This window comes from Ursus americanus, chromosome 14 (genome assembly GCF_024610735.1).
Source record: "Ursus americanus isolate L20-20 chromosome 14, mUrsAme1.1.p, whole genome shotgun sequence".
Classification (NCBI taxonomy): domain Eukaryota; kingdom Metazoa; phylum Chordata; class Mammalia; order Carnivora; family Ursidae; genus Ursus; species Ursus americanus.
In genome coordinates, this window is record NC_142140.1 from 49,151,227 (window position 1) to 49,179,037 (window position 27,811).

Consider the following 27,811-nt stretch of genomic DNA (forward strand, 5'->3'; position numbering starts at 1 on the left):
TTCATTCTCCCTTGTTCCAAACAATTACCTGTGTATAGGTCCTGGGGAGTAAGATGTCCACATATTTGGGAGGACCTTACTTTACTTTTCAAAAAGTGTTTTCGGAAGTGTTTTAATATGTGTCACTCGAGGAACAACATATGAAAGAAACACAGAATTTACACAGTCTAGAATGAGTGAATACCCTATTCCTTCAAAATTACATGCAACAATGATTTTTGGTGCAGAAGACCTAAAACTCCCTACACCATCCCTGACACATGATCAGAGCCTTGCTAGTCAAACAGTGGTCCACAGACCAGGACCCTAGCATCAACACCTGGGGGCTTGCTAGCAATGCAGAGTCTGGGCTGCATAGGACCATGGCCAGATTCTGCACTTGTAGTGGAATCCATGTGGATTCATGGACACCTTGTAGAAAATTTGAAGTTGAAGTGCTGGTCTAGAAAAGGCTTTCTCACTTCTTCCCTTTGACACTTGTGGGAGTGTTAACTCTATTTTTGGAGGCTCCTTTCTTGTGGATGTAGGTGTTCAGAGCATCAGACGTTACCAGACATCCTCAGGGGAAAATTCATTTCTGGTTGAACCACGGTCCCGGAGCCTGAGAACTAGAAGCATCCTGAAAGAATCACACTCAAGACCCACCAAATAGTCAAACATTAACTCGGGGTAGATCACTAGACTTCACCAAGCACCATTCCTGCATGAAGAATGGAGCTGAGAAATACCCTTCTTCAGGGATAACATGTTTGCCAAAATAAAATCAGACAATCCCTGTAAGGTGCTCAGTACAGGTGATAGCTCACACAAAGACCTAGATATGTCACTTGGAATTAACAAACATTTTATAACAAGGGTCAAGTGACAGCTTTTAACTTGAGATGAAGTAAGAAATTCCCAAGTGTAATGGCAAATGTGTCTTGAAGCCAATATGTGTAGTGGCCAAGATTTATTATCAGAGGGACCCACTTCTCTGCCTTATTGAAAAGAACAGACCCTGTCTGGAGACAGCAGGGTGAGTCTCCACCACATGTCAATGCTTTGAAGATAAAAGAGATGTAAAGCAAGCGGGTTCCTGGGCAGTAGACATGGAGAAAAATATAACTCGGAGCTGAAATAAGATGCGAGGAGACTCACACATCAGGAAGGGGGCAAGGTCAAGGAAAGGGAGTGAAAAAAACCCCAACCCCTCCCCCCAAATAAAAACAACTGGATTCACTACTTCTAAACGGGTCTCTTGGGAGCAGAGGTTCATTAGAAAAATTTCCTTTGTGTAAAAAATAATTTTCCACTTGGGAACCATGCTGGAGTCATAAGAGGGAAATGTGCCTAATGAGCAGATACAGGGAGCTGTAAATACCTCCTCGTCCCCGGTCTGTCAGCCTGTGCAACCTTGGATGAGAAGGACCATGCTTTTTATGTGCTTGTGCTAAGTCCATATTCTGGCTGGCTGGGGGCCGATGCTTCACTCCCTCCTGCTCTCTCGGCTGAAGACAGAGCTTTAGTCTGTATCATCTGCCATCCAGGGAGGAATTCAGACTTCCACAAGGACACCTTCCTGTCACACACCCAGCCAGGTGAGTCCAACACTGCAGGGGATGACAGGGTCAGAGAGAATGGAAGCCAAGAACATTGACCCATCACCATGTGAGAGCCAATTCAACTTAGTCCAGGGCAAGCGATCACTGTGTTTCTTTGTTTGCTTGATTAAATAATTAATGTATTTATTCAGGGCTAATACTAATTTCACAGAGCGACTGCTACTCACACTTTTGGTGGTCTTTCATAATCTTTATTATTAAACTGCTATTATAGTGATGCTAGAAAAACTATGTTGAGATTGTTACACTCAATGTGTGGTTCTAATCGGGTGTGATTTTTGTCCCCTGGGGGGGTCACTGATCACTGTCTGGAGCCAGCTTTGCCTGTCACACTGAGAGGGGTTTGTGGGGGACAGGAATGTCTAAACACTAAACACCCCACAATGCACAGCACACCCCCCACCCCAGGGCAGGCTCTGGCCAGAAAGTCCATGGCGCAGAGACAGAGAAGCCCTGGGGTGAAGATCATCAGTATTTGGAACACAGCTGCCTTCAGCTTCTGCCTTCACCCTTGTAACACTTTCCTCCTGCAGCAAATTCACAGTAACCCCTTGGCCACCAGTTTACAAGTCCCAACCACGAGCAATGTAACAGCTCTGTTAGTTTGTTGCCCGGGCTGCTGGGTGAAAGAGACATTTTTTGTTGTTTTCTTGAACTATCCTTCAGTTTTAGCAAACTGTATATCTGATGGCCATTCTGATCGGCTTTTATTATTCTATGACCATGTTATCCACCTCCCAGGTTTTTTTGTTTGTTTGTTTTCATTTTGTTTCCGTTTTCAGCCTTTCAAACAATTTCCTTAACCCATTGTTGTTGTGTTTTTCATTTGATCATTTTTTTTCCTTTAAACTCCATGCCTGAGTGAAACCATATGGTATTTGTCTTTCTATGACCGACTTACTTCACATAATACTCTCTATCTCCATCCATGTTGCTGCAAATGGCAAGACTTCATTCTTCTTTGATGGCTGAGTGATATTCCATTGCATATCACATCTACTTTTTTTCCCCCCTCAGGCCCAGGGTTAGTGTTAGGGTTAGGGCCAGGGTTGGGGTTACAGTTAGGTTTAGGGCCAGAGTGTGGGTATGTGCCTGGTAACTGGCATTTCAGGGACTCCTCCAGACGGTTAGGATTAGGTTAGGGTTAGGCACTATGGTTAGGGGCTAGGGTTAGGGTTTGGCTTAGGGTATGTGCCTAGCATCCTGCAGTTCAGAGACATCTCCAGAGAGTAATACCCCAGATTTCCGCTGGGGTGAGAAAAAACATTGCAGCCATCTATGGAGTAGAGGCCAGGTTGGGATTTGAAGCTCTAAATTCTCTTTATTTTTTTTAAATATTTTTTATTATATTATGTTAGTCACCATACAGTACATCCCTAGTTTTTGATGTAAAGTTTGATGATTCATTAGTTGCATATAACACCCAGTGCACCATGCAATACGTGCCCTCCTTACTACCCATCACCAGCCTACCCCATTACCCGCCCCCCTCCCCTCCAAAGCCCTCAGTTTGTTTCTCAGATTCCATAGTCTCTCATGCTTCACTCCCCCCTCTGATTACCCCCCCTTTCTTTATCCTTTTCTTCTCCTACCGATCTTCCTAGTTCTTATGTTCCATAGATGAGTGAAACCATATGATAATTGTCTTTCTCTGCTTGACTTATTTCATTAGCATAATCTCCTCCAGTCCCGTCCACGTTGCTGCAAATGTTGAGAAATCGTTCTTTTTGATAGCTGAATAGTACTCCATTGTATATATGGACCGCAACTTCTAAATTCTCTTTAAATAGATAACAATTGTTCCTTCTGTTTTTATCTCTACCTTCTCAGCAATTTCAGAAATATTGCCAGTTGTTTAATGTTTGGGTTCTTCTATGGAATAACTAGGTTGCCATCCAGGTTTTCTTATTGTGTGGAATTTAAGAGACAAAACGATCAAATATACAGAAAAACAAGAGAGACAGAGCAAACTAGGACACAGACTTTTAACTCTGGAGAACTCACTGCTGGTTACCAGGGGGGACGGGGTTGGGGGGATGGATGAAGTAGATGATGGGGATTCAGGAGGACACCTGTGATGAGCACCAGTGTTGTATGGAGGTGTTGAATCACTAAATTCAACTCCTGAACCTAATATTACACTGTATGTTAATATTTCAACTAAAAAACTGATATTTCAACTATAAAAACTAATATTTCAATTCCTGAAACTAATATTACACTGTGTGTTAACTAACTGTACTTTAATTAAAAACTTAAAAAAATGAATTGGTATCATTTCTTAAAATAGGTGTGAAGATAGAGATAAAACCAAAAGCAACTGAATATAAATTTTGAGTATTAAGGCCCCCAAATCCTACACTTGCCGCAGCTCAGTGTACCCTGTCTTCTGTCACCCGGCCACATATCCTAATCCTAACCCTAGCCCTACCCCTAAATCTAGCCCTAACCCAGCGCCAAACCTGAGAATATGGGTTCTTGAACACATGGTAAGAAAAGCTGAGAAGCAGCCTAGTTATTTTGAAGAACACCCCAAACATTTAAGTAACAGTAGTATTTCTGAAACAGGTGTGGAGATAGAGATTAAACAGAATAACAACTGAATATCTATTTAAAAAGTATTTTAAGAAATAAATACAAGGTATTTAGAGTCCCAAATCCCCTCCTTGCCTGAGCTCGGTGGATATCTGCAGAGTTCATTCTCACCCCAGCCACAGTCAAGGGTTTATTCTCTGGAGAGGTCTCTGAACTGCAGGATACTAGGGACACACTCTTACCCCAAATCTGGGAAAATATGTTCTTGAAACTACTCATTTTAACCTGGTTTCATTATCCCTTCATTCTTTTTTTTAATAATATTTTTATTATATTATGTTAGTCACCATACAGTACATCCCTAGTTTTTGATGTAAAGTTCCATGATTCATTACTTTCATTCTGTAACTTTTTATATTCTTAGATTTGTTTGTATATTCAGTACATATATTCACATATCTTTGTGGAAAAAAACAAAAGTGAACAAAGGAGGTGAGTTCCCTGCACCTTTGAATCCCGCATCCTAACGGTGAGGATAGAGTACAGTGGTATGAACGAGTGGATGATGTAATGTCCTCAGGCATGATCATATGAAGCAAGTTATTTGGTATAAAAGATAGACTGTCATGATATTGGCAGCGTTTATAAAGCACGGTCTGGGGAGGGCTTTGCACATGGAATGAAATCCAGAATGAGGATTAGAGGTGCTCTTTGGGTTTGTCAGAAGAGATCCACACCCAGAGCCCAAGAATATCAGTGAAAGATGCCACAGACGAAAAGGGATAAAGGAGGGGCACCTGGCTGGCTCAGTCAGAGGCACAGGTGACTCTTCACCTTAGGGTGATGGGTTCAAGCCCCACATTGAGTGGAGAGGTAGGGAAATAAATTTAAGAGGGGGAAAAAAGAAAACGAAGGGGATAAAGGAGCTAATCTCATCCCCTCTCAGAATTCATGAAAATGAATTGGTCAGATAATGATGGAGGAGGTATAGGAAAAACAAGTTTTCTATGCTTGGGTTTGCAAATGCCCGCTTTTGCTATTTTGAGTGGGTTCCTTTCGTGAAGTATTGGTTGATCGCTTTGCTTATTTTCTCATGGGTCTATCATATATACTATATTTGACAACAGAAATATACCACTGCTTTGGCTTTTGGAAGAGGTTTTTTTTTTTTTTTTTTTTGGTGGGTTTTTGTGTGTGTGTATGTGTGGTTTTTTGTCTGTTTTATTTTGTTTTTTTCTCCTCTTAGTATTGTAGCTGGGCACTGGGGTTAGATTCAAGGGTGGAACATTGCCAAAACCAAAGAAAGTTATTGTTCCTCACAGGCTCCCAGGGACCTCCTGAGCTTACACAGCAGAAAATGCCCACCCCAATATGGAGCCCCAGATTTAATTCTCCACGGGAAATGTAAGAATTGGCATTTCTCTGAGCCATTTCTGCATTTTGCAGGGGAAGGATCACTGATCTGGCTACTTGGGTTGGATTCATTCCCAAGCATAACCAGAATGGTGGGGCTAAGAAAGACAGGGGAATAACACAACCCAGGAAGCCACGGTGTCCTGTGTGTGTGACTGTAGAGTGTGAGCTGTCCCCACAACAGGGAGCCAGGACTCATAAATCCCAAGGTGACACAACATAGTGGCCAGAACTAGATCAAGAGAGACCACTAAGAAGGGGATCTTGTTCAATTCATGGGATGTCTTTGCAACACTATGAATGCAGTGGGAGAGGCAGTGTGGACAAGGAAGTCCCTGTGCCTTGAGGGCTCAGTGGTAGCAGAGAGGCCACTTCCCTCCTCAGCATGTCTGACAGTGTCTCTCCTCAGTCTCCCTCCTGCTCATTCCCCTTGCACCACTGGCTTTGCTTCTTTGGCTTGAACCTTGGAAACAAGTACCTTCCTCAGGGCCTTTGCACTGGCCATTCCCTCTGCTGGGCACACACTTCCCCCATAATCCTTGATCTATCTCCCTCTCTTACTTGAGTTCTGTGTTCCAATGTCACATTCTTTGCAGAATTGGCCTAAATACCCATGAAAATAGAATGACCTCTTCACTCTATCCTCTAACTCCCTGTCACCATCTGAAATGATCTATATTTTGAAGATGTTATTTATTTCTTTCTCTCTCTCTCTGTCTCTCTCTCTGACTAAAACCTGGTGAGCACTCAATATATATCCCTTAAAATTGGAGAGCTATCTAATTGAAACTGTGGAATACAAGACCCATTAGGGGAAAAAAAACTGTTGGAGGAAAATAGAATAACTAAGATGACATTGGGGAATCTCTTACAGGATACCAATCCATAAACAAAATATTAAAATAAATTTCTGGATTGCAAAATATAAAATGTACCATTTCAAATATGTAAGTAATGCACAATTGTATAAAAATCGGTCATGCTATTTCCTTCTTTCCTGGAAGTCACCTCCACTACATGGAACCAGAAAATGATACACAAATTTCAGAATTTCTTCTTCTGGGACTTTCAGAGGAACCAGAACTGCAGCCCCTCATATTCGGGCTTTTCCTCTCCATGTACCTGATCACTGTGTGTGGAAACCTGCTCATCATCCTGGCCGTCAGCTCTGACTCCCACCTCCACACGCCCATGTACTTCTTCCTGGCCAACCTGTCCTTTGTAGACATCTGTTTCACCTCTACCACCGTCCCCAAGATGCTGGTGAACATCCAGACTCAGAGCAAAGTCATAACCTATGCAGGCTGCATCACCCAGATGTACTTTTTCACACTTTTTGCTGTGTTGGATGTCTTTCTCTTGAGTGTGATGGCTTATGACCGGTTTGTGGCCATCTGTCACCCCCTGAACTACACGGTCATCATGAACCCCCAGCTCTGTTCACTGCTGGTTCTGGTGTCCTGGATCATGTGTATCCTGAATTCCTTGTTACAAAGTTTAATGATGTTGCGGCTGTCCTTCTGTTCACATGTCCAAATCTTCCACTTTTTTTGTGAACTCAATGAGATGGTCCAACTCGCCTGTTCTGACACCTTTCTTAATAACGTGGTGATGTATTTTGCAGCTGTCCTGCTGGGTGGTGGTGCTTTTGTTGGGATCCTTTACTCTTACTCTAAGATAGTTTCCTCCATACTTAGAATATCATCAGCTCAGGGCAAGTATAAAGCATTTTCCACCTGTGCATCTCACCTCTCCGTTGTCTGTTTATTTTATTGTACGATGCTCAGTGTGTACCTGAGCTCTGCTTCTCCCCATAGCTTTCACGCAAGTGCAGTGGCTTCGGTGATGTACACGGTGGTTACCCCCATGCTGAACCCCTTCATCTACAGCCTGAGGAACAGAGACATAAAGAGGGCTCTAAAAAGAATCATTTGGGTTCCAGTGATGTGAGGGCCCATCATCTTGGGGCTGAAGAAGTGCAGGGCTCCCAGCCTCAGAGCCAGCAACTGCTATTTGTTGATCAGATTGTGGAAGTAGAATCTGCTCCTTCTATTTATTTCCTAGAATTTCCATTTATTTGAATTCAACTTCTCCATGCATTTAAGTATTTACTTTATTAAGCTTCTGCCTTGTCTGATACATAGTTTTCCCCTTTCTCCATTTTCATATGTCCTCAATGTTTCCCCAAGCTTGAATCACAAATGCCTAGAAATTTCTGTATCTTACATGGGGCAGGTTAGATTCCTTAAAAATAATCTCATTTCAAAGAACTTAAATCATGCCAAGTAAATTTTCCCCAGCTTTCCTAATATAATAATCATGGGTTGTATATTCTTGTGGAAAGAGAACTATACTTGGTCACTAAGCCCTTTATATAATTTTATTGTAGGTGAAAATATAAAACTCCAGTTTTCACCTTGAGTCTGTCAGTCTTGTTACATCACCACCTTCACTCCTCTTCCTGATAATGTGGATTCTTACCTTGTTCTCTTTACATCTCAGGCTCCTGATGGGGATGCTTAGGCTAGGAAAGCCCGGGCACCCCCTGTACCCCTGTGCTTGTGGACATTCCCACAGATGGTTCCCCAACCAGAGCCTCTGCTGTGGTTGCACCAGCCCTTGGGTTCTTACTGTGACTGCAAGACAGGCTTCAGCAGCACCCATCAGAGACTCTAACAAAACCAGGTTTATTCCTCACAGGTTCTGGAGGGCACAGGGGATCCCAAACACCATTCGGGAAGGTCTCAGAGGGGGAGAGAGGCATTGAGAGGGAGAGAGATTGAGCACCGCTGAGGGATCTGTCTTCATTGGGGTCCATGGGTGGGTGGTTAGGGACTTGTGCTCATTTTTTTTACTGGTGAATTTAAAACACGGGTGGAGTTGGAGGGTGGGAAAAATTGGTGAAGGAGAGTGGAAATGGAGATATGCGATGAATAAATCATGGGAATGGGAAGGCACAGCATATGGAATACAGTCAATGACATTGTAACAGTGATGTAACGGGACAGAGGGCAGCTACACTTGAGGGGAACACAGCAAAACAGAGAGACAATGAATCACTCTGTTGTACGTCTGAATCTGATGTAACGTTGTGTGTCTATATACTCAAATAAAAAATTAAAGAGAATATAATAAAATGTTTTCCTACAGTGCTTAAAAATAACAACAAAACTATACAAAGAGCACCCTACTAGAATTTAGCACAGAAAGGGGAAAGTAGGGTCACTCATGGTGGTTATCTAGGTCACCAGGGCTTTCTAAATTGGTACATGGTGGGTGGCCTGCGTGCTAATATAGTAATTGTGTCATACACACAACTGGCAATATGTTTATCTGAATGTCTGTCTTTGAAATGGAGGCTTCAGAAATCAATAGCTTAATGTCAGGCACTTACTCTACAAACATGCTCCTGTGTTTCCTAACTGGTCTCCTGGTCTTACACTGTGGTTCAGCTCAGTGTCCAGGAAGCCCACCGTAGCCACTGAAGACACTGTCAGCATGTGTATGTCTCCCAGTGGAGTCTGCATGGAAAGACAAATATGAATAAATAGATCGATCTAATACATTCTTAGCATCAGAGACGACCATAAATATGAGGAAGCAAAATTTCATTGCACTCATCTTCTTACTGTGCAAAATATTTCTTATTCGTGCAGTGAATGTATTTGTGGAAATATTGACCATTGGTGTCCACAACTGAGGGGGTTTATTCCTTGAGGTGAAGGGTCAGTTAGTGTCATATATTTTTATCACCGAATTATCTTCTGTTTCTACTTGAAAAGTTCCAATGCTACCTGATAATACGACTCTCTCTATTGTCACACTAGTAAGCCCCTTTCCTAATATTTGCCACAAATGCTAAGGGATGATGAATGAACAGTATCAGCATCATCCATTTCCTGCCTCCTTCCTGCTCAGAAATCTCTTCCACCTGCGTGATCAGAGGGTGCTTCACAGGAGAGCTGGATGTCCTGCTGGTCATGGGGTTCAGGGTCACCAGTTCTTGTGCACAGATGTGCAGGTCCTTCAAATCATCCCATTGACCCGGAAGGAGCCTGTTCTGATCGCTTCGTGTCTGTTCACTTGGATTGTTGTGTCAGTCAGCTCTCGCTGTGTAACAGGCTGTCCTTGTGAAATGGGATATCATGACACCTTTACAATCAACTGGAATTATATGCTGGGGAGCATTTCTGATCTCTGCTGGGTCCTCATGGGTCTGGAGTCAGGTGTGAATCTCTACATATTTTTTCTAAGGCTGAACCATGGTGTGTGTGGCTGTAATGCTCTCCTGTCCCAGCCACTTTATGGGATCTTATTATTACATTTCCGTTTGTAAGTTAATCTTCTATTTATAGATAAAAATTAGTTTATCACATGAATTACTTAAATTTAATTTGTTGTTCAACATCCATATTAACACCTGCCTTCTTCCCCATTAGAAGTGCTGTCTCCCACCCCTCTTAAGTGAGAGTCAGCTGCCTGTGTTCTAGATCCTACCCGTAGCCATGCACCATTAGATCTGTTCCACTGAATCAATCATCAGAGTAAAATTACCCACAATAACCTGCATATGTAAAGCGTACACTTTAGTGAACTAAAGGAGCTCCACAAAAATGAAGAGCATGTAGTGCAAGTTTCTATTTGTGTATAATTGAAGAATGCCACATAAGTTTTAACTGCTTTGTTAGGTAATTTTTTTAAGTAGGCTCCATACCCACCATAGAGCCCAATGTGGGGCTTGAACTCACAATGCTGACATCACTGTCTGAGCTGAGATCAAGAATTGGACACTTAACTGACTGAGCCATCCAGGTGCCCTGCTACTTTATTAGGTAATTTCTAAAACTTCAAGCACCCTGAGCCTTGGTCTCCCGATTTCTCAAGTCACTGTTGTATATTGAACATTACTCCATGTGGATATCGTGAGGATGAATGACATGTGTGGAATTTCCTTTTTGTCTCAAAGAAACATTTCAGGGTGAAATGTGTATGTGTGTGTTTGTATACATTTTCTTTCCCATAAGCTCACTCACACAGGTACACACACATTTATGATTTCATCACTTACATTGAAAGGAAACTACAGGAACTTGGAAAGGGTACCATGAAGAGAATGGACATTTGAATCAACATGACGTAAAAGGATGCAGAAATATAGACACAGAGATGTAAGTTTCAATGAGTGACCTTAATTTTGATCACGAGCTCCTTTCCTATGTCACTGCCTCAAAGGTCCCATAGTCAGATGCCACGAGGAACTCACTGCACCAGCTGATGGGACAGAATATCTCCAAATCAAATTAAAATTTCCTTTCTACCTACTGTGAGTTTCAACTTAAAATGCCCATTCCCCAGGGAAGCTGATGAATGAACTGAGAAGATTACACTCAGTTTTCTCAAGTAATGTTATTGACTTTGTCCATATGAGATTCCTCCGGCTGCTGTAAAGTATCCCCACACTGGTTTCCTAAAACAAACACACATGTGCTCTTACAGTTCCGGAGTCAGAAGCTCGGAAGGAGTCCCATCGGGCTAATAGCAACATGTCTGCAGGGCTGAGTTCCTTCTAGAGGCTCGGGAGAGAATCTGTTTGCTTTCCAATTCCAGTCTTTATTGCTGGCCCCTGATTCCTGGGCTCCTGGCTCTTCCTCCACCTTCAGAGCCTACAAGGCAGCATTTTGAATGTCTCTCCAACACCAACTCCTTTGTCTCCCTCATCAACATTTGGAGAACCGTCGTGATTACCTTCCTCCCACCCAGACAATCAAAGCTTATCTTTTTATCTTGATGGCAGCTAATTAGCAGCCCTGTTCAATCTGCTGCCTTAATTTCCTTGTGCTCTACAAAATAACATTTCATAAGTACTCATTAGGATGTGCACATATTTGGGAGACCCTTCTTCTCTCTTCTAAAAATCTTTTTTAAAAAAATTTTATTTAAATTCAATTAACATATCATGTATTATTAGTTTCAGCGGTAGAGGTCAGTGTTTCATCAGTCTTATAATAACACCCAGTGCTCATTACATCAAGTGCCCTCCTTAATGCCCATCACGCAGTTACCCCATTCTCCTCACCCCTCTCCCCTCTAGCAACCCTCAGTTTGTTTCCTATGATTAAGAATCTCTTATGGTTTGTCTCCCTCTCTGATTTCATCTTCTTTTATTTTCTCCTCTCTTCCCCTATGATCCTCTCTTTTGTTTCTTAAATTCCACATATGAGTGAGTTCATATGATAGTTGTCTTTCTCTGATTAACTTATTTTGTTTAGCATAACACGTCTTCTTTATCCATTTATCTGTCGACGGACATCTGGGCCCTTTGCATAGTTTGGCTATGTGGACGCTGCTGCTATAAACATTGGGGTGCAGGTGCCCTTTGGATCACTATGTTTGTATCCTTTGGGGTAAATACCCTGTAGTGCAATTGCTGGGTCATAGGGTAGCTCTATTTTTAACTCTTTGAGGAACCTCTGTATTGTTTTCCGGAGTGGCTGGACCAGCCTGCATTCTCACCAACAGTGGAAGAGGGTTCCCCTTCTCCACAACCTTGCCAACATCTGTTGCTTCCTGACTTGTTAACTTTAGTCATTGTGACCTGTGTGAGATGGTTTTGATTTGTATTTCCCTGATGTGGAGTATGTTTTCATGTGTCTGGTGGCCATTTGTATGTCTTCTTCGGAGAAATGTCTGTTCATGTCTTCTGCCCAGTTCTTGATTGGATTATTTGTTTTTTGGGTGTTGAGTTTGAGAAGTTCTTTTTCAAAAGTCTTTTTCAGAAGTATATTGCTTTCAGGTGTACACATCATGATTTGACAAGTTTATACATTATGCTCTGCTCACCCTAAGTGTAGCTACCATCTGTCCCCATAAAACACTATTACAATGTATGGACTGTAGTCCTTATGCTGTGACTTTTATTCCTGTGACCTATTCATTCCATAACTGAAAGCCTCTGTCTCCCATTGCTGTACTCCAGAAATTAATGTAACCTGTGTGTCAACTCTACTAGAAACTACTATAAAATATATATATATAACAAAAAATATAAATATATAAAATATATATATATAAAAATATATATAACAAAAAAAAGTGTATTATTTTATGTCACTCAAGGGCCTGTATATAAAAGAAACATAGAATTTGCACAGCTTCTAGAATGAGTGAATACCCTTTTCCTTCAAAATTACATGCAATGGCAATTTTTGGTGCAGAAGACCTAAAACTACCTACGCTAACTCTAACGCAGGATCACAGCCTTGCTAAGCAAAGAGTGGTCCACAGACCAGGACCCGAACATTAACAGCAACTGCGAGCTTGCCATAAAGGCAGAATCTCTGGGCCACTCAGACCTGCAATCAGATTCTGCATTTGTAGCGGGATCCGTGTGGATTCATGGACACCTTGTAGACAATTTGAAGTTGGAGAAAAGCTGTTCTAGAAAAGGTTTTCTCACTTCTTCCCTTTGACACTTGGGAGAGTGTAATTCTATTTTTGGAGGCTCCTTTCTTGTGGATGTAGGTGTTCAGAGCATCAGACGTTACCAGACATCCTCAGGGGAAAATTCATTTCTGGTTGAACCACTGTCCTGGAGCTTGAGAACTAGAAGCATCCTGAGAGAATCACACTCAAGACCCACCACGTACTTGAACATGAACTTGGGGCAGATCACTAGATGCCACCAAGCGCCATTCCCACGCAGAGAATGGAGCTGGGAAATGTACTTCCACAGGGATAACACATTTGCAAAAATATAACCAATCTGCAAAAGGTGTTCAGTACAGGTGATGCTCGCACAAAGACCTAGTTATTTCATTTATAGCCAACAAACGTTTTATAATGAAGGACTAAATGACAGCTCTATACTTGCGATAAGGTAAGAAATTCTAATTGTAATGGCAAAAGAACCCTCTTTTTTTTTTATTTCTTAAGTAGGCTTCACTCCCAGCTCAGAGCCCATCACAGGCTTGAACTCACGACTCTGAGATTAAGGGTTGGATGTTTAACACACTGAGCCACCCACTTGCCACTTGTAAGGGCAAAACTGCCTTGATGTCGATGTGTGTCGTGCCCAACATTTATTATCAAGAATCTGAAACCAATTGCCAGCAAAAAGATGAACAAAAGTCCAAATGGCTGCACCAATGCTTCAGCAAAGCTCACTTTTAAAGTAGCCCTTTCTCCACTTCCTTCTCAGCCTTTTGTTCTAAGAACCGGGACTACCCCAAAGACAGGACAAAGGAGGCTGGTAGCAAGTACCCAATTCCTGTCAAAACCAGCTAGATCCTGTATTTCCCTGTCAAACCCCAGCCCCTTCCTCCTCACTGGGCTTGCAGGTTTTGAAGGGTCTAGCCTGGGGCAGCCCCCTTTGCCTGGCAAAGCAGTAAAGCTAGTGTTCTTTATCCCAAAGTCTGCTTTCCCATTACACTTTGACTCTGACACTCGGGGGTCAGTATTCAATAACAAACCAGCTTCTCCGCCTCATTAAAATAATAATAATAATAATAATAATAATAATAATAATAACAATAATAATACCTGTCAGAGACAGCAGGGCTGGGTCCCCACCACATGTCAATGCTTTGAAGATAAAGAGACCTAACCCCGGCAGGTTACTCTGGCTTAGACTTGGAGAAAATTATAACCTGGAGCAGAGATAAGATGCTAGGAGAGTTACATAGCAGGAAGGCGACAAGTTCAGAGAAAGGGAGTAAATAAAACAACCAGAATTTAAATAAAACCGTAGAAAAAAAACCCTAGATTCACTACTTCTCTTTTTTTAGATTTTTATTTATTTATTTGAGAGAAAGAGTGGGAGCACACAAACAGGGGGTGCAGAAGAGGGAGCGGGAGAAGCAGGCTCCCCATGGAGCAAGGAGCCTGACATGGGGCTGGACCCCAGGACCAGGACCACGACCCAAGCCAAAGGCAGACACTCAATAGACTGAACCACCCAGGGGCCCCATCGATTCACTACTCCAAACGGGTCCCTTGGGAACAAAGATTCATTAGAGAAATTTCTTTGTGTGCAAAACAGGTTTCCACTTGGGAACCAGGCTGGAATCACGAGAGGGAAATTGGTCTAATGACCAGACACAGGGCGATGTAAATACCTCCTCGTCCTGAGTCCATCAGCCTGTGCAACCTTGAATGGGAAGGGCCATGCTTCTTGTCTGTTTGTCCCGAGTCCTAATTCTGGCTGGAGTCCAATGCTTCACTCCATCCTGCTGTCTCGGCTGAGGTCAGAGCATTAGTCTCTGTCATCTGCTATCCAGAGAGGAATTCAGACTCCCACAAGGACACCTTCCTGTCACACACCCAGCCAGGTGAGTCCAACACCCCAGTGGACCATGGATGACAGGGTCAGAGAGAATGGAAGCCAAGAACATTGACCCATCACCACCTGAGGCACAGTTCCGCCTAGCTCAGAGTGAGGGATCACTGTGTCTGTTTGCTTGATGAAGTAATTAATGTAATTATTCAGGGCTAATACCAATTTCACAGAGTGAACTGCTACTCACACTTTTGAAGGTCTTTCATAATCTTTATGATTAAACTGCTATTATAGCGATGCTAGAAAATGTATGTTGAGATTCTTACACTGAATGTGTGGTTCTAATCGGGTGTGAGGTCGTCCCCCGGGGGGGTCAGTGATCACTGGAACCAGCTTCGCCTGTCACACTGAGAGGGGTGCCTGGAGAGCCCCTGGGGTAAAGAGCATCAGTACTTGGAACACAGCTGCCTTGGGTTCTGCCTTCTCCCTTCTAACACCTACTTCCTGCAGCAGATTCAGAGGCACCCTTTGGGTGCTAGTTTAAAAGTTCTAGCCACAGTGTAACAGCTCTGTCAGTTTGCTCCCGAAAGCTGCTGGGTGATAGAATGTTTGTTGTTTTCTTTTCTTTCTTTCTTTCTTTCTTTCTTTCTTTCTTTCTTTCTTTCTTTCTTTCTTTCTTTCTTTCTTCTTTCTTCTTTTTTTTCAATTGCAAGGTACAGTTTTAATAGAGTTTCAAACAAGCAAATATAAGTGTATATTGTTTGGGAATGTTTCCATATGTGATCAATGAAAATAAAGCAGGGAAATATTATGCTCTACCTTTTGATATTTATTTCTAAATTAACTGTATTTTTTCAGATAATACAGTTTTTTTAATAATAATTTTTTATTATATTATGTTAGTCATTATACAGTACATCCCTGGTTTTTGATGTAAAGTTCGATGATTCATCATTGCGTATAACACCCAGTGCTCCATGCAATACGTGCCCTCCTTACTACCCATCACCAGTCTATCCCATTCCCCCACCCCCTCCCCTCTGAAGCCCTCAGTTTGTTTCTCAGAGTCCATAGTCTCTCATGCTTCATTCCCCCTTCTGATTACCCCCCCTTTCTTCTTCCCTTTCTTCCCCTACTGATCATTCTAGTTCTTATGTTCCATAGATGAGAGAAACCATATGATAGTTGTCTTTCTCTGCTTGACTTACGTCGCTTAGCATCATCTCCTCCAGTTTCAGTAAACTTCAGCTACTCGATGACCATTCTGATCGGCCTTTTCTATTCTATACACACAGGTTATTCTCTTCTTATTTTTAAAACATGATCAGCATTTCGAATGATGTCCTCTGATCATTGTTTCTCAAATGATGTTTGGAACATATTTTGACCATAAAAGTTGTAAGTTTGATTTAAATATATCTACTGTCTTTCTTCGGAGTTTCTTGGCTTATTTAAGTGGTGCGGCCCACCTCTAAATTTTATATGTAGTTTTGTGGTTTGTTTGTTTGTTTGTTTTGTTTTTTAGATTTTAAGTATTTATTAGAGAGAGAGAGAGAGAGAGAGAGAGAGAGAGAGAGAGAGAGAAAGCATGAGCAGGGGGAGGGGCAGGCAGAGGGAGAGGGAGAAGCAGACTCCCCCATGAGCAGGGAGCCAGATGCTGGGCTGGATCCCAGGACCCTGAGATCATGACCTGAGCTGAAGGCAGACCCTTAACTGACTGCGCCCCCCAGACGCCCTATATGCAGTTTTCTCGCTGTCCTAATACATTGTGTAGTTACACCGACACTGAGGTCATAATCCCTTTGGTTTTTGGTAGGATGTGAGGGAGGGGATTGATTCCATATTCTTCCAGACAGATATCCCTTTATGCCTGCATTTATTTAGCAATTCAAACTTTCCCACCAAATTGAAATACAACCTTGCCATGTGGTAAGGCTGAGACCCAGTTCCTGACTCATTTAACAAATAAAAAGTGAGCATCTAGGAACATTATATATGATATCCTTCTGTTTGTGTTTGCCCACCTTTTGTCGTATTGTGTATACTTCCTTTGTGAAGTGTTGGTTTTCTCTTTGCTCATTTTTCCCCCCTTGGGTCTCTCATATGTAAGACTTTGATTTTATAAATATATCACTCCTTTTGTCTTTTGGGTGAGTTTAATGTGTTCTCACGTTAGTTTTGCTGGGCGTCAGGGCATGTAAGCAGGGGTGCAATGCTTCCCGAAACAAGGGAGATGAGTCTTTCTCAGTCTCTCAGGGATACCTGGCTTATTCCTCTCCCTCATTCATATTGTTCCCCCTTCTCCCTCACTCTTTGTCTTTCCACTTCTTAAACAGATTCTTTTTTTTTTAATGTTCGTGAAATACACAGCAGAAAATTCCCATCCCAACATGGAGTTCCAAATCTATTTGTCCATGGGCAGAGTAAGAATTGGCGCTTCTGTGAACCATTTCTGCATTTTGTAGAGGAAGGACCACTGACCTGGCCTTCTTGGGTTGAATCCATTCCTGGCGTCACCAGGATGGCGGGGCTGAGAAAGACAGGGAATAACACAACCCAGGAGGCCATGGTGTCCTGTGTGTGTGTGACTGTAGAGTGTGAGCTGTCCCCACAACAAGGTGCCAGGACTCATAAGTCCCAAGGTGACACAACACAGGGGCCAGCACTCAACCAAGAGAGGCCACAAGAAGGGCATCTTGTTCAATTCCTGGGATGTCTTTGCAACACGATGAATGCAGTGGGAGAGGAAGTGTGGACAAGGAAGTCCTGGTGCCTTGAGGGTTCAGAGGTAACAGAGAGGCCACTTCCCTCCTCAACATGTCTGACAGCGTCTCTCCTCAGTCTCCCTCCTGCTCATTCCCCTTGCAGCAGTGGCTTTGCTTCTTTGAGTTGAACATTGGAAACAAGTACCTTCTTCCTCAGGGCCTTTGCAATGGCCATTCCCTCTGCGAGGCACACACTTCCACACAACAATGAAAATAAGAATGTTCTATTCCATCTCTGCTTTACCCTTGTTTTCCTTTTCTTCCTAGCACCCCCTCACCATCTACAAAGATGTAATTCTCTTATCTGCTTATACATTTTTTTTTCTATCACTGTAGGGACTTTTGTTCTCACGTAGCCTATGCTCATTGCTTATGTAGTGCCCGAAACACCATCAGCAGTCAATTTATATTCCTGAAATTTTTGAAGAATTTCTTAGTAAAACTACAAAATACATGATTTCTTAGGGAAGAAGCTAATTAAACAAACAAACAAACAAACAAGATGTGGCAGAGGAGATCCTCTAAAGGGGACCATATCCATATACAACTTATTAAAAATTATTTCGGAGGACGTGGTTGGCTACATCCCATGAGCATCTGACTCTTGATCTCAGCTAGGTTTTTTTTTAAGATTGTATTTATTTATTTGAGAGAGAGAGAGAGAGAGAGAGAGCAAGAGAGAGATCTTAAGTCAGGCGTTGGGGAGGAAGAAGCAGACTCCCCACTTAGTGGGAGCCAGAAGTAGGGCTCAATCCCAGATCTCTGGGATAATGACCAGAGGTGAAGGCAAATGCTTGGCTGATCCTCCCAGGTGCCCCCAGCTCAAATCTCATCTAAGGTCCTCAGTACAAGCCCCACGTTCCACGCTGGGCATGGAGCCCACTTAAAAACAAAAACTATTAACAAAATAAAAAGAATGTCTGGCCTGCAAAATATAAAATGTAACATTTCAAATCTGTGAGTAATGCAAGTTTGTCTGAATATCAGTCATGTTATTTCCCTCTTTTCCAGAAGTCACATCTACCTTATGGAACCAGAAAATGATACACAAATTTCTGAATTTTTTCTTCTGGGATTTTCAGAGAAACCAGAACTGCAGCCCCTCATATTTGGGCTTTTCCTCTCCATGTACCTGATAACTGTGTTTGGAAATCTGCTCATTATCTTGGCCATTAGCACAGACCCCAACCTCCACACCCCCATGTACTTCTTTCTGGCCAACCTGTCCTTTGTAGACATCTGCTTCACCTCCAACACCATCCCCAAGATGCTGTGGAACATCCAGACTCAGAGCAAAGTCATAACCTATGCAGGCTGTGTCACACAGATTTATTTCCTCATACTCTTTGCTGTGTTGGACGTCTTTCTCCTGAGTGTGATGGCCTATGACCGGTTTGTGGCCATCTGTCACCCCCTGCACTACACAGTCATCATGAACCCACGGCTCTGTGGACTGCTGGTTCTGGTGTCCTGGATCATGTGTGTCCTGAATTCCTTGTTACAAAGTTTAATGATGTTGAGACTTTCCTTCTGTTCACACTTGCACATCCCCCACTTTTTTTGTGAACTCAATGAGATGGTCCAACTCGCCTGTTCTGACACCTTTCTTAATAACTTGGTGATGTATTTTGCAGCTGTCCTGCTGGGTGGGGGTCCTTTTGCTGGGATCCTTTACTCTTATTCTAAGATAGTTTCTTCCATACGTAGAATCTCATCAGCTCAGGGCAAGTATAAAGCATTTTCCACCTGTGCATCTCACCTCTCCGTTGTCTGTTTATTTTATTGCACGATGCTCGGTGTGTACCTGAGCTCTGCTGCCACCCAGAGCTCCCACGCAAGTGCCGTGGCCTCGGTGATGTACACGGTGGTCACCCCCATGCTGAACCCCTTCATCTACAGCCTGAGGAACAGAGACATAAAGAGGGGTTTGAAAAGAATCATTGGGGTTCCAGTGATGTGAGGGACCATCGTCCTGGGACTGAAGGAGTGCTCATGATTGCAGAGCCCACAGCCTCAGAGCCAGGAACTGCTATTCTTTGATCAGACTCTGGACATAGAATGTGTCCCTTCTATTTATTTCCTGGATTTTCCATTTGTTTGAATTCAACGGTCTTCATATATTGAAGTACTCACTTTTTAAGCCTCTGATCTTTCTGATATGCAGACAGAATCCTTTTCCTCCATTTTCAAAGGATCCCAGTGTTTCGCCCAACCATCAAGCACAAAAGCCTGGAAATTTCTGTATCTTACATAGGACATGTTGGATTTCTTAAAATAATTTCATTTCATGTGACTTATACCATGTCAAGTAAATTTTCCCTAGCTTTCCTAAAACAATAATCATGATTTGTATGCTTCATATAGAAGAAAGTACACTTGGCCTCTAAGCCCCTCACATAACTTTATTGTAGAGGAAAATACAAAACCCAATTTTGACCTTGAGTCTGTCAATTTTCTTACATCGCTACCTGCAATCATCTTCCTCATTACTCTTCCCTTAAGTCTCAGGCTCCTGACAGGGATGCTCGCATTAGGAAAGCCCGGGCACCCCCTGCACCCTGTGCTTGTGGACATTCCCACAGATGCTTCCCTGACCAGAGCCTCTGCTGTGGCTGCACCAGCCCTTGGATTCTCACTATGACTGCAAGACAGGCCTCAGCATCACCCATCAGAGACTCTAACAAAACCAGGTCTACTCCTCACAGGTCCTGGAGGGCATAGGGGATCCCAAAGGCTTTTCCAGAGGTTTCAGAGGGGAGAGACACAGTGAGAGGGAGGGAGAGAGTGAGCTCCCCTGAGGGATTTGCCTTTATTAGGGTCCATGGCCAGAGTGGTGAAGTGTTTGTGGGTTTATCCCTTTGTAGAATTTTTGAGTAGAAATTGGGTGCTGAAGGGCAAAGGGGGGTCACTATGGTGTCCGTATGGAGGTGACCCAGGGCTTTCTGAAGAGGTACTTCATGGCTGGGACCACCTGAGGGCTTATCTGGTAATAGTGTCCCACACCTGTCAGTGTGCTTACTCAGCATGGCTGTCTTTGAAATGGATGCCTCAGAAATCAAAAGCTTACTGTCGGGCACTTTCTCTACAAACATGCTGCTGTGTTTATGAACCAGTCCCCTGCTTTATTCTGTGATTCGGTCAGTGTCCAGAAAGCCTACCAGAGTCTCTGGGAAGCACTGATTAGCAAACATCTCTCTCCCAGTGGCGTCTACATGGAAAGGCAAATTTGAATAAATAGATGAACCTGGTGTGTTCCTTGTGTCAGGGTGACTGTAAATATGATGAAGCAACATTTCAAAACACTCGTTTTGTTACTACACAAATTGTGTTCCTTCCTTCCTTCCTTCCTTCCTTCCTTCCTTCCTTCCTTCCTTCCTTCCTTCCTTCCTTCCTTCCTTCTTTCCTTCCTTTTTCTTTCTTTCTTCCTTCTTCTTCTTTTTTCCATCACAGTTCATGCTGTGCATCTATTTTTTGAAGCATGGAAGATGTGTGTCCACAACTGAGTAGGTTTATTTATTCATTGAGGTGAAGCATTGGTTCGTGCCTTGTATGTTCCATCACTGAATTATCTTCTTGTTTCTACTTTGAAACTTCCACTGCTACCTGCTAATAGGACTCTTCTATTGGCACAGGAAATGACTCTCTATTTATGAGGGTTGCCACAGATGCTAAGGGATGGTTAATGAACAGTATCAGCATCACTCATTTTTACCCCCTTCCTGCTCAGAAGTCTCTTCCACCTGTGTGATCAGAAGACACTTCACGGGAGAGCTGGCTGTCCTCCTGCTCCTGTGGTTCAGGGTCACCAGTTCTTCTGCACAAACATGCATGTCCTTCAAACTCTCCCAGTGACCCGGAAGGAGCCCACATGTAGTCACTTGTTCATAAAGCCATCAGAAATAGACGTGAGTAACAATGACCAGGACTGGTCTCCTCATTTGTCAGGTCCTGTGCCACAGGTAAAGGCAGCACATGATCTAACTGCCTCAGGTCTGCTCACTTGGGTGATTGTGTCAGTCAGCTCTCACTGTGTAACAGGCTGTCCTTGTCAAATGGGATGTCATACTGATGTGTGGTTGTCAGGTGCAAAGGTTAAGAGAGAATTCTTGAACCATTTTATGATGTAAACTGTGCTTTTATTATAGGTCAGGAAGCATAGACAAAAAGAGTGGCATGGGACTGTGAGGATGACTGGTTATGTACTTTTGAGTTTATGGAGGAGGAGGTGCAGATAATGGAAGTTTCTAAAGAATTTGTATATGTTGGACGTGAGGTTTACAAGACCTTGGAGGTCTGGCTATTGTCAAGATAGGCTTCCTTTTAGTCTCTTATAAAGCATCAACATTGAGGCAGCCATGAGCTCCTGGAGGAGTGTCACACTCTGAGTGTCTCAGGGATTCATCAGGGGCTGTAGGTTGTAAGGAGATTGACTTCTAGCTACATTTCTCTTGCCTTTGTTCTCCTCATCAGTAATCCCTTTATGATCAATTAGCATTATTTCTGGGAGGCTTTTCTGATCTCTGCAGGGCTCCTCCTGGGTCTGGTGTCAGGAGTGAATCTGCCTGTATTTCTAAGGCTCATTCACGGTGTTGTACCTGGTTGTAGTGCTTCTCTGTACCAGTCAACTTATGGTCTTATTACTACATTTCCATATGTAAGTTATTCTTCTATTTGTGAATTCAATTAACTTATGTGAATTATTTGAATTTCATCCCACTGTTCCCACATCCATATAACGCTTTCCTTCCCTGATAGAAGAGTTCTCTCCCAAACCTCCAATGGAGAGTCATTGTGCTCTAATCCTACTCTTTGCGTTGTACCAAATGTATTTTCCCACATAATTACATCATTGGAGAATAATGACACACAATAGCTGCATATTCAGAGTGCTCCATTTGATGAATTAAGGAAGCATCACAAAAGTGAAGAGTACACAGTGCATGTTTCCATATATGAATCTTGTTAGAAAAGAATGAAATTGATGGACATTAATTTTTTGTTTCAAAGAAAACATTCCAACGTGGTTGTGTCTTCTCTATGTGTGTGTGCATGTTACACATTTTTGTTTCAAATAAGCACAGTCCCAACTTCTGTAAACACACAGTCAATCTATTATTTTGTCTCTTGTGTTGAAAGGAATCCTGAGAGACAGTGGAGAGGATAGCACTGAAAAGGATGAATGGTTGATCAACATGAAATAAAAGGATGCAAAATATGGGCACAGAATTGCAAATTACAATGTGTGACTTTAACTTGATCATGAGTTCTTTTCCTATGTCACTGCCTCAGAGGTCTCAGAGTCAGGCCACATTCACATTTATGGAATGATGGACTCATTTTACCAGCTGATGGGGCAGAATATCTCCAAATCAAATTAAAATTTCTTTTCTACCTACTGTGGGTTTCAACTTAAAATCCCCATTCCCCATGGGAGCTGATGAATGAATTGAGAAGAGTATATTCAGATCCTTCAAATAATGTTATTGACGATGTCCACATGAGATGCCTCTGGCTGCTGTAAAATATCCCCACACTACTTGCTTAAAAAAAACACACATGTGCTCTTACAGTTCTGGAGTCAGAAGCTCGGAAGGAGTCCCATGTGGGGTTGATCTCCTTCTAGAGGCTCAGGAGAGAAGCTGTATTCTTTCCAACTCTAGTCCCCCTGGCTGATCCCCTGATTCCTGGGCTCCTTGCTCTTCCTCCACCTTCAGAGCCAACAGGGTACCATTTTGAAGGTCTCTCGAACACCAACTCCTTTGCCTCCCTCGTCAACATTTGGAGGACCGTTGTGACTACCTTAGTCCCACCTGGACATTCATGGCTAATCTCGGTTAGAGATTTGGTATGAACGTCTCTAATGTTAGCCGATAGCATCCCTGTTCAATCTGCCGTCTTATTCCTTCTTTGCTATAAGAAGTAACACATTGAAGGTCCTGAGGATTAAGATGTGGGCATATCTGGGAGGGCCTTCTTCTGCCTTCTTCAATGACTTTTTCAGAAATGTATTATTTTGTGTCGCTCATAAAAGCAATACACATGGAATTTACACAGCCTCAGGAAGGAATGAATACACTGGTGAGGGAAACAAAGACAAGAGAAATGTAGCTTAAATGAAATCTTCTTACAGCTTGCAGCCGACAGATGGATACCCAAAACATGCAGAGCATGACATTCCTCAAGGAACTCGTGGCTGCCTCAATGCCTAATGTTTTGTTTTATTAAAGACCAATGTCAACTTATCTAACAGCAGCAAGCCCCTCAAGGTGCTGAAAGCCTTGCTTGCAAATTCCTGAGTGACTTACTCAATCGCTAACATTCACTAACTTCAAAGTATGTCACCAGTCACTCCTCACAATCCCAGTGCATCTCTTTCTGCCCACCGGCCCTGTCCCCATGCCGTAATAAAATCTCCTTTTGTGCACTGTCAAACTTGCAAGAATTCTCTCTTGACCTTTGGGCTTGATGATCCCTCGTCAGACACTCTTCCTTCAAAATTCCACACAAAGACAGCATTTGGTGCAGAACACGTGAAACTGCCTACAGCTATCTCTTCCACAGGAACACAGCCTTGCTCACTGAGGAATCGTCCACAGACCAGGACCCGCACATCAACATCCCCCGGGAGCTTGCCAGAAGTGCGGACTCTCTGGGCCGCCCAGGACCTGTGATCAGATCCTGCATTTGCAGTGGGATCCGTGTGCATGCACAGGCACGCCGACGTTGGAGAGATGCTGGTTTAGATGGATCTCTCAGCGTTTACGGTTGGCATGTGTGGCAGGATGATAATGTGGTGGGGGTGCTTTCCTTTGGATGGTAGGTGTTCAGCAGCATCCCATCAGACACCAGACATCCCAGGAGGAAAAGTCATTTCTGGTTGAGAACCACTGACTCAGAGCTTGAGAACTAGAAGCTCCTGACAGAATGACAGCCAAGGCCACCAAATACTGGATATTTAATATGAACAGACCCCTAGGCAGCGCCAAGCACGGTCCCTACAATGTAGAATGGAGTTCATAAATGTACGTCCTCAGGGATAAGATGCTTAGAACATTAAATCAAACAATCCATATGACACGTGAATCTCACGCTGTATAGTACATAAAAAGGTCTCAACATGTCTGTTATAATTACTAACCATTTTATAATAAGGGAGTAAATGACAGCTCTTAACCTGTATAAAGTAAGAAATTCCTAATTGTAATGACCAACGTGTCTTGAAGCCAGTGTGTGTAGTGGCCAAGGTTTATTATCAGAAGAACCTCCTTCTCTGCCTTATTGAAAAGAAAAGTAGACCCTGTCTGGTGACAGCAGGGCTGGGCCCCACCACATGTCAACGCTTTGAAGATAAAAGCCCTAACCCAGCTGTGGCCCTTAGTCTTAGCCTTGGAGAAAATTATAACTCGCAGCTGAAATAAGGTGCTAGAGAATTCACACATCAGGAAGGGGTCAGGTTCAGGGAAAGGGAGTAAAAGAAACAAAAGAACTGGATTCACTTGACCTCTAACCCTGTCTTCTGGGGACCGAGATTGATTACGCAAAACATCCTTTTTGCCCAGAGGACTTTTCCACTTGGGAATCATGTGCATAGAATCTGGAGTCACAAGAGGGAAATGTGCTCATGAGCAGACAGAGGAGCTCTAAACACGTCCTGGACCCCAGTCCATCAGCCTGTGCAACCTTGGACGGGAAGGGCTATGCTCCTTGTCTGTTTGTTCCGAGTCCTAATTCTGGCTGGGGGCCGATGCTTCACTCCTTCCTACTGTCTCGGTTGAAGTCAGAGCTTTAGTCTCTGTCATCTGCTGTCCAGGGAGGAATTCAGACTCCCACAAGGACACCTTCCTGTCACACACACAGCCAGGTGAGTCCCACACCCCAGTGGAGCATGGATGACAGGGTCAGAGAGAATGGAAGCCAAGAACATTGACCCATCACCACCTGAGGCACAATTCCACCTAGCTCAGAGTGAGTGATCACTGTTTTCTTTGCTTGATTAAATAATTAATGTATTTATTCAGTGCTAATACCAATTTCACAGAGTGACTGCTACTCACACTTTTGAAGGTCTTTCATATTCTTTATTATTAAACTGCTATTATAGCAATGCTAGAAAAAGTATGTTGAGATTGTTACACTGAATGTGTGGTTCTAATCGGGTGTGAGGTTGTCCCCCGGGGGATCACTGATCACTGTCTGGAACCAGCTTTGCTTGTCACACTGAGAGGGGTATGTGGGGGACAGGAATGTCTAAACACCCCAGAATGCATGGGACACCCCCGACCCCAGGGCAGGCTCTGGCCAGAATGTCCATGGAGCAGAGACAGAGAAGTCCTGGGGTGAAGAACATCAGTATTTGGAACACAGCTGCCTTCAGCTTCTGCCTTCACCCTTGTAACACTTACTTCCTGCAGCAAATTCACAGTAACCCCTTGGCTATCAGTTTACAAGTTCCATCCACAAAGAATGTAACATTGTTGCAGGGCTCTTGTCTCATGGAGTCTAAGAAGGGAAAGGAAAGAGCTATCAGGAATGGAAAGGGTTTTTTTTTTTAAGATTTTATTTATTTGACAGGAGAGACAGCCAGCGAGAGGGGGAACACAAGCAGGGAGAGTGGGAGAGGAAGAAGCAGGCTCCCAGTGGAGCAGGGAGCCTGATGTGGGGCTTAATCCCAGGACCCTGGGATCAGGCCCTCAGCTGAAGGCAGTTGCTTAAGGACTGAGCCACCCAGGTGCCCAAGGAATGAAAGGGTTCTGAATGGGTTGCCACTGAGGGCTTTTATGGTTGTTCTTTTTTTTTTTCTTTCTTTCTTTTTTTCTTTTTACCTTTTAAACCTTTACATTTAGGGGCGCCTGGGTGGCTCAGCGGTTGGGCATCTGCCTTCGGCTCAGGGCGTGATCCCGGCGTTCTGGGATCGAGCCCCACATCAGGCTCTTCCGCTATGAGCCTGCTTCTTCCTCTCCCACTCCCCCTGCTTGTGTTCCCTCTCTCGCTGGCTGTCTCTATCTCTGTCGAATAAATAAATAAAATCTTTAAAAAAATAAATAAATAAACCTTTACATTTATTTCCATTGAAAAACATTGGAGGCAGCTGGCCTTGTGGTTGCTAACAGGAGTGTGACAAAATAAGTGGCTTTCAATGAAACTTACAACCTGGTTGAAGGGAAAGATAAGTATCTATTTGAAGCAAAATAGGAAACATGTCTCCAGGGAAGAATAAATTTTAATGAGGCTTCAAAGAGCTGGAAGGAGAGGAGGTCAAGGTTCAAGGAGCCTAAGATAAGGCTTGAAGGGGCTGTGCAGAGAGCATCACCTTGTGGCCAATTTTCAAAGGCCAGCTGTTACCCAGTCAAAGGAAGACAGAAGCTGAGGGTCCATGCCATGAGTGGGAAAATCAGGACACTCTCCCTCATTTTCCCTGGCAATGTAGTTACAATCTCATTTCAGAAAGCAAAATGAAAACGAATCTGATGCATTTTTTTTAGGTCACTTCTTCCTAACGATCTCCAGTTTAAAGTATTTTATATGTTGTCTATATGGCCACTAACATTTAATAAAAATGTTTAACCTCATTAGTAAACAAAGAATTGAAAATTAGAATAGCAATACAATATCTGTTTGGGGCCTATTAAATTGATAAAGATTTTATTTTTAGTTTATTTTTTAAATTTAGATTCCATTAGCCAACATATAGTACATCATTCCTTTCAGACCTAGAGTTTAACGGTTCATCAGTTGCATATAACACCCAGTGCTCATCACATCACATGCCCTCCTTAATGCCCATCACCCAGTTACTCCATCCCCCCACCCATCTCCCCTCCAGCAACCTTCAGTTTGTTTCCTATAGTTAAGAGTTGCTCACTGTTGGCCTCCCTCTCTGATGTATGGAAACTGACCAGGGAACTTGGTACATTTCTTGTCAATATCATGGTGGATTTGAGAATATCATGTCTCTATTGAGAACAAACAGGGTGGACTTGTAACTATCATGGGAACAACTCAGGTTTTCTTGTAAATATCATGTCTCTTTTTCCACATCTGAGATTTTTGTGAGACTGGTTATGCAGCCCCCTGGGTGACCCTAGTCTTGTGTCCCTTGTCTAACCCCACCTGTCCCTTATCCAACAGCACTGTAAGTCTGTACTCGAGGCTGCTGGGTGAAACAGGCATTTCTTTTTGTTTTCTTAAACTGTATCTAAGTTTTTTAAAAACATTTTTTTATT

At 43.0% G+C, this 27,811-nt stretch overlaps 2 protein-coding genes across 2 annotated transcripts; both read left to right on the forward strand.

The window, feature by feature from the left end:
- The first annotated feature begins 6,566 nt into the window (after window positions 1–6,566).
- On the forward strand, window positions 6,567–7,499 carry LOC123796640 (olfactory receptor-like protein OLF4). The gene has a single exon (XM_045804164.2). The coding sequence runs from the start codon at window positions 6,567–6,569 to the stop codon at window positions 7,497–7,499; it is 933 nt and encodes a 310-aa protein (XP_045660120.2).
- An 11,086-nt stretch (window positions 7,500–18,585) lies between these two features.
- Window positions 18,586–19,548, forward strand: LOC148108971 (olfactory receptor 7A17-like). Its single transcript, XM_087866663.1, has one exon. It carries the CDS (start codon window positions 18,616–18,618, stop codon window positions 19,546–19,548), a length of 933 nt encoding a protein of 310 aa, XP_087722789.1. The 5' UTR covers window positions 18,586–18,615.
- Window positions 19,549–27,811: the final 8,263 nt, after the last annotated feature.

Excerpts from the sequence above, each read along its gene's own strand:
- LOC123796640 (XM_045804164.2), top strand. The coding sequence starts at position 6,567 with ATGGAACCAGAAAATGATACACAAATTTCAGAATTTCTTCTTCTGGGA.
- LOC148108971 (XM_087866663.1), top strand. The coding sequence starts at position 18,616 with ATGGAACCAGAAAATGATACACAAATTTCTGAATTTTTTCTTCTGGGA.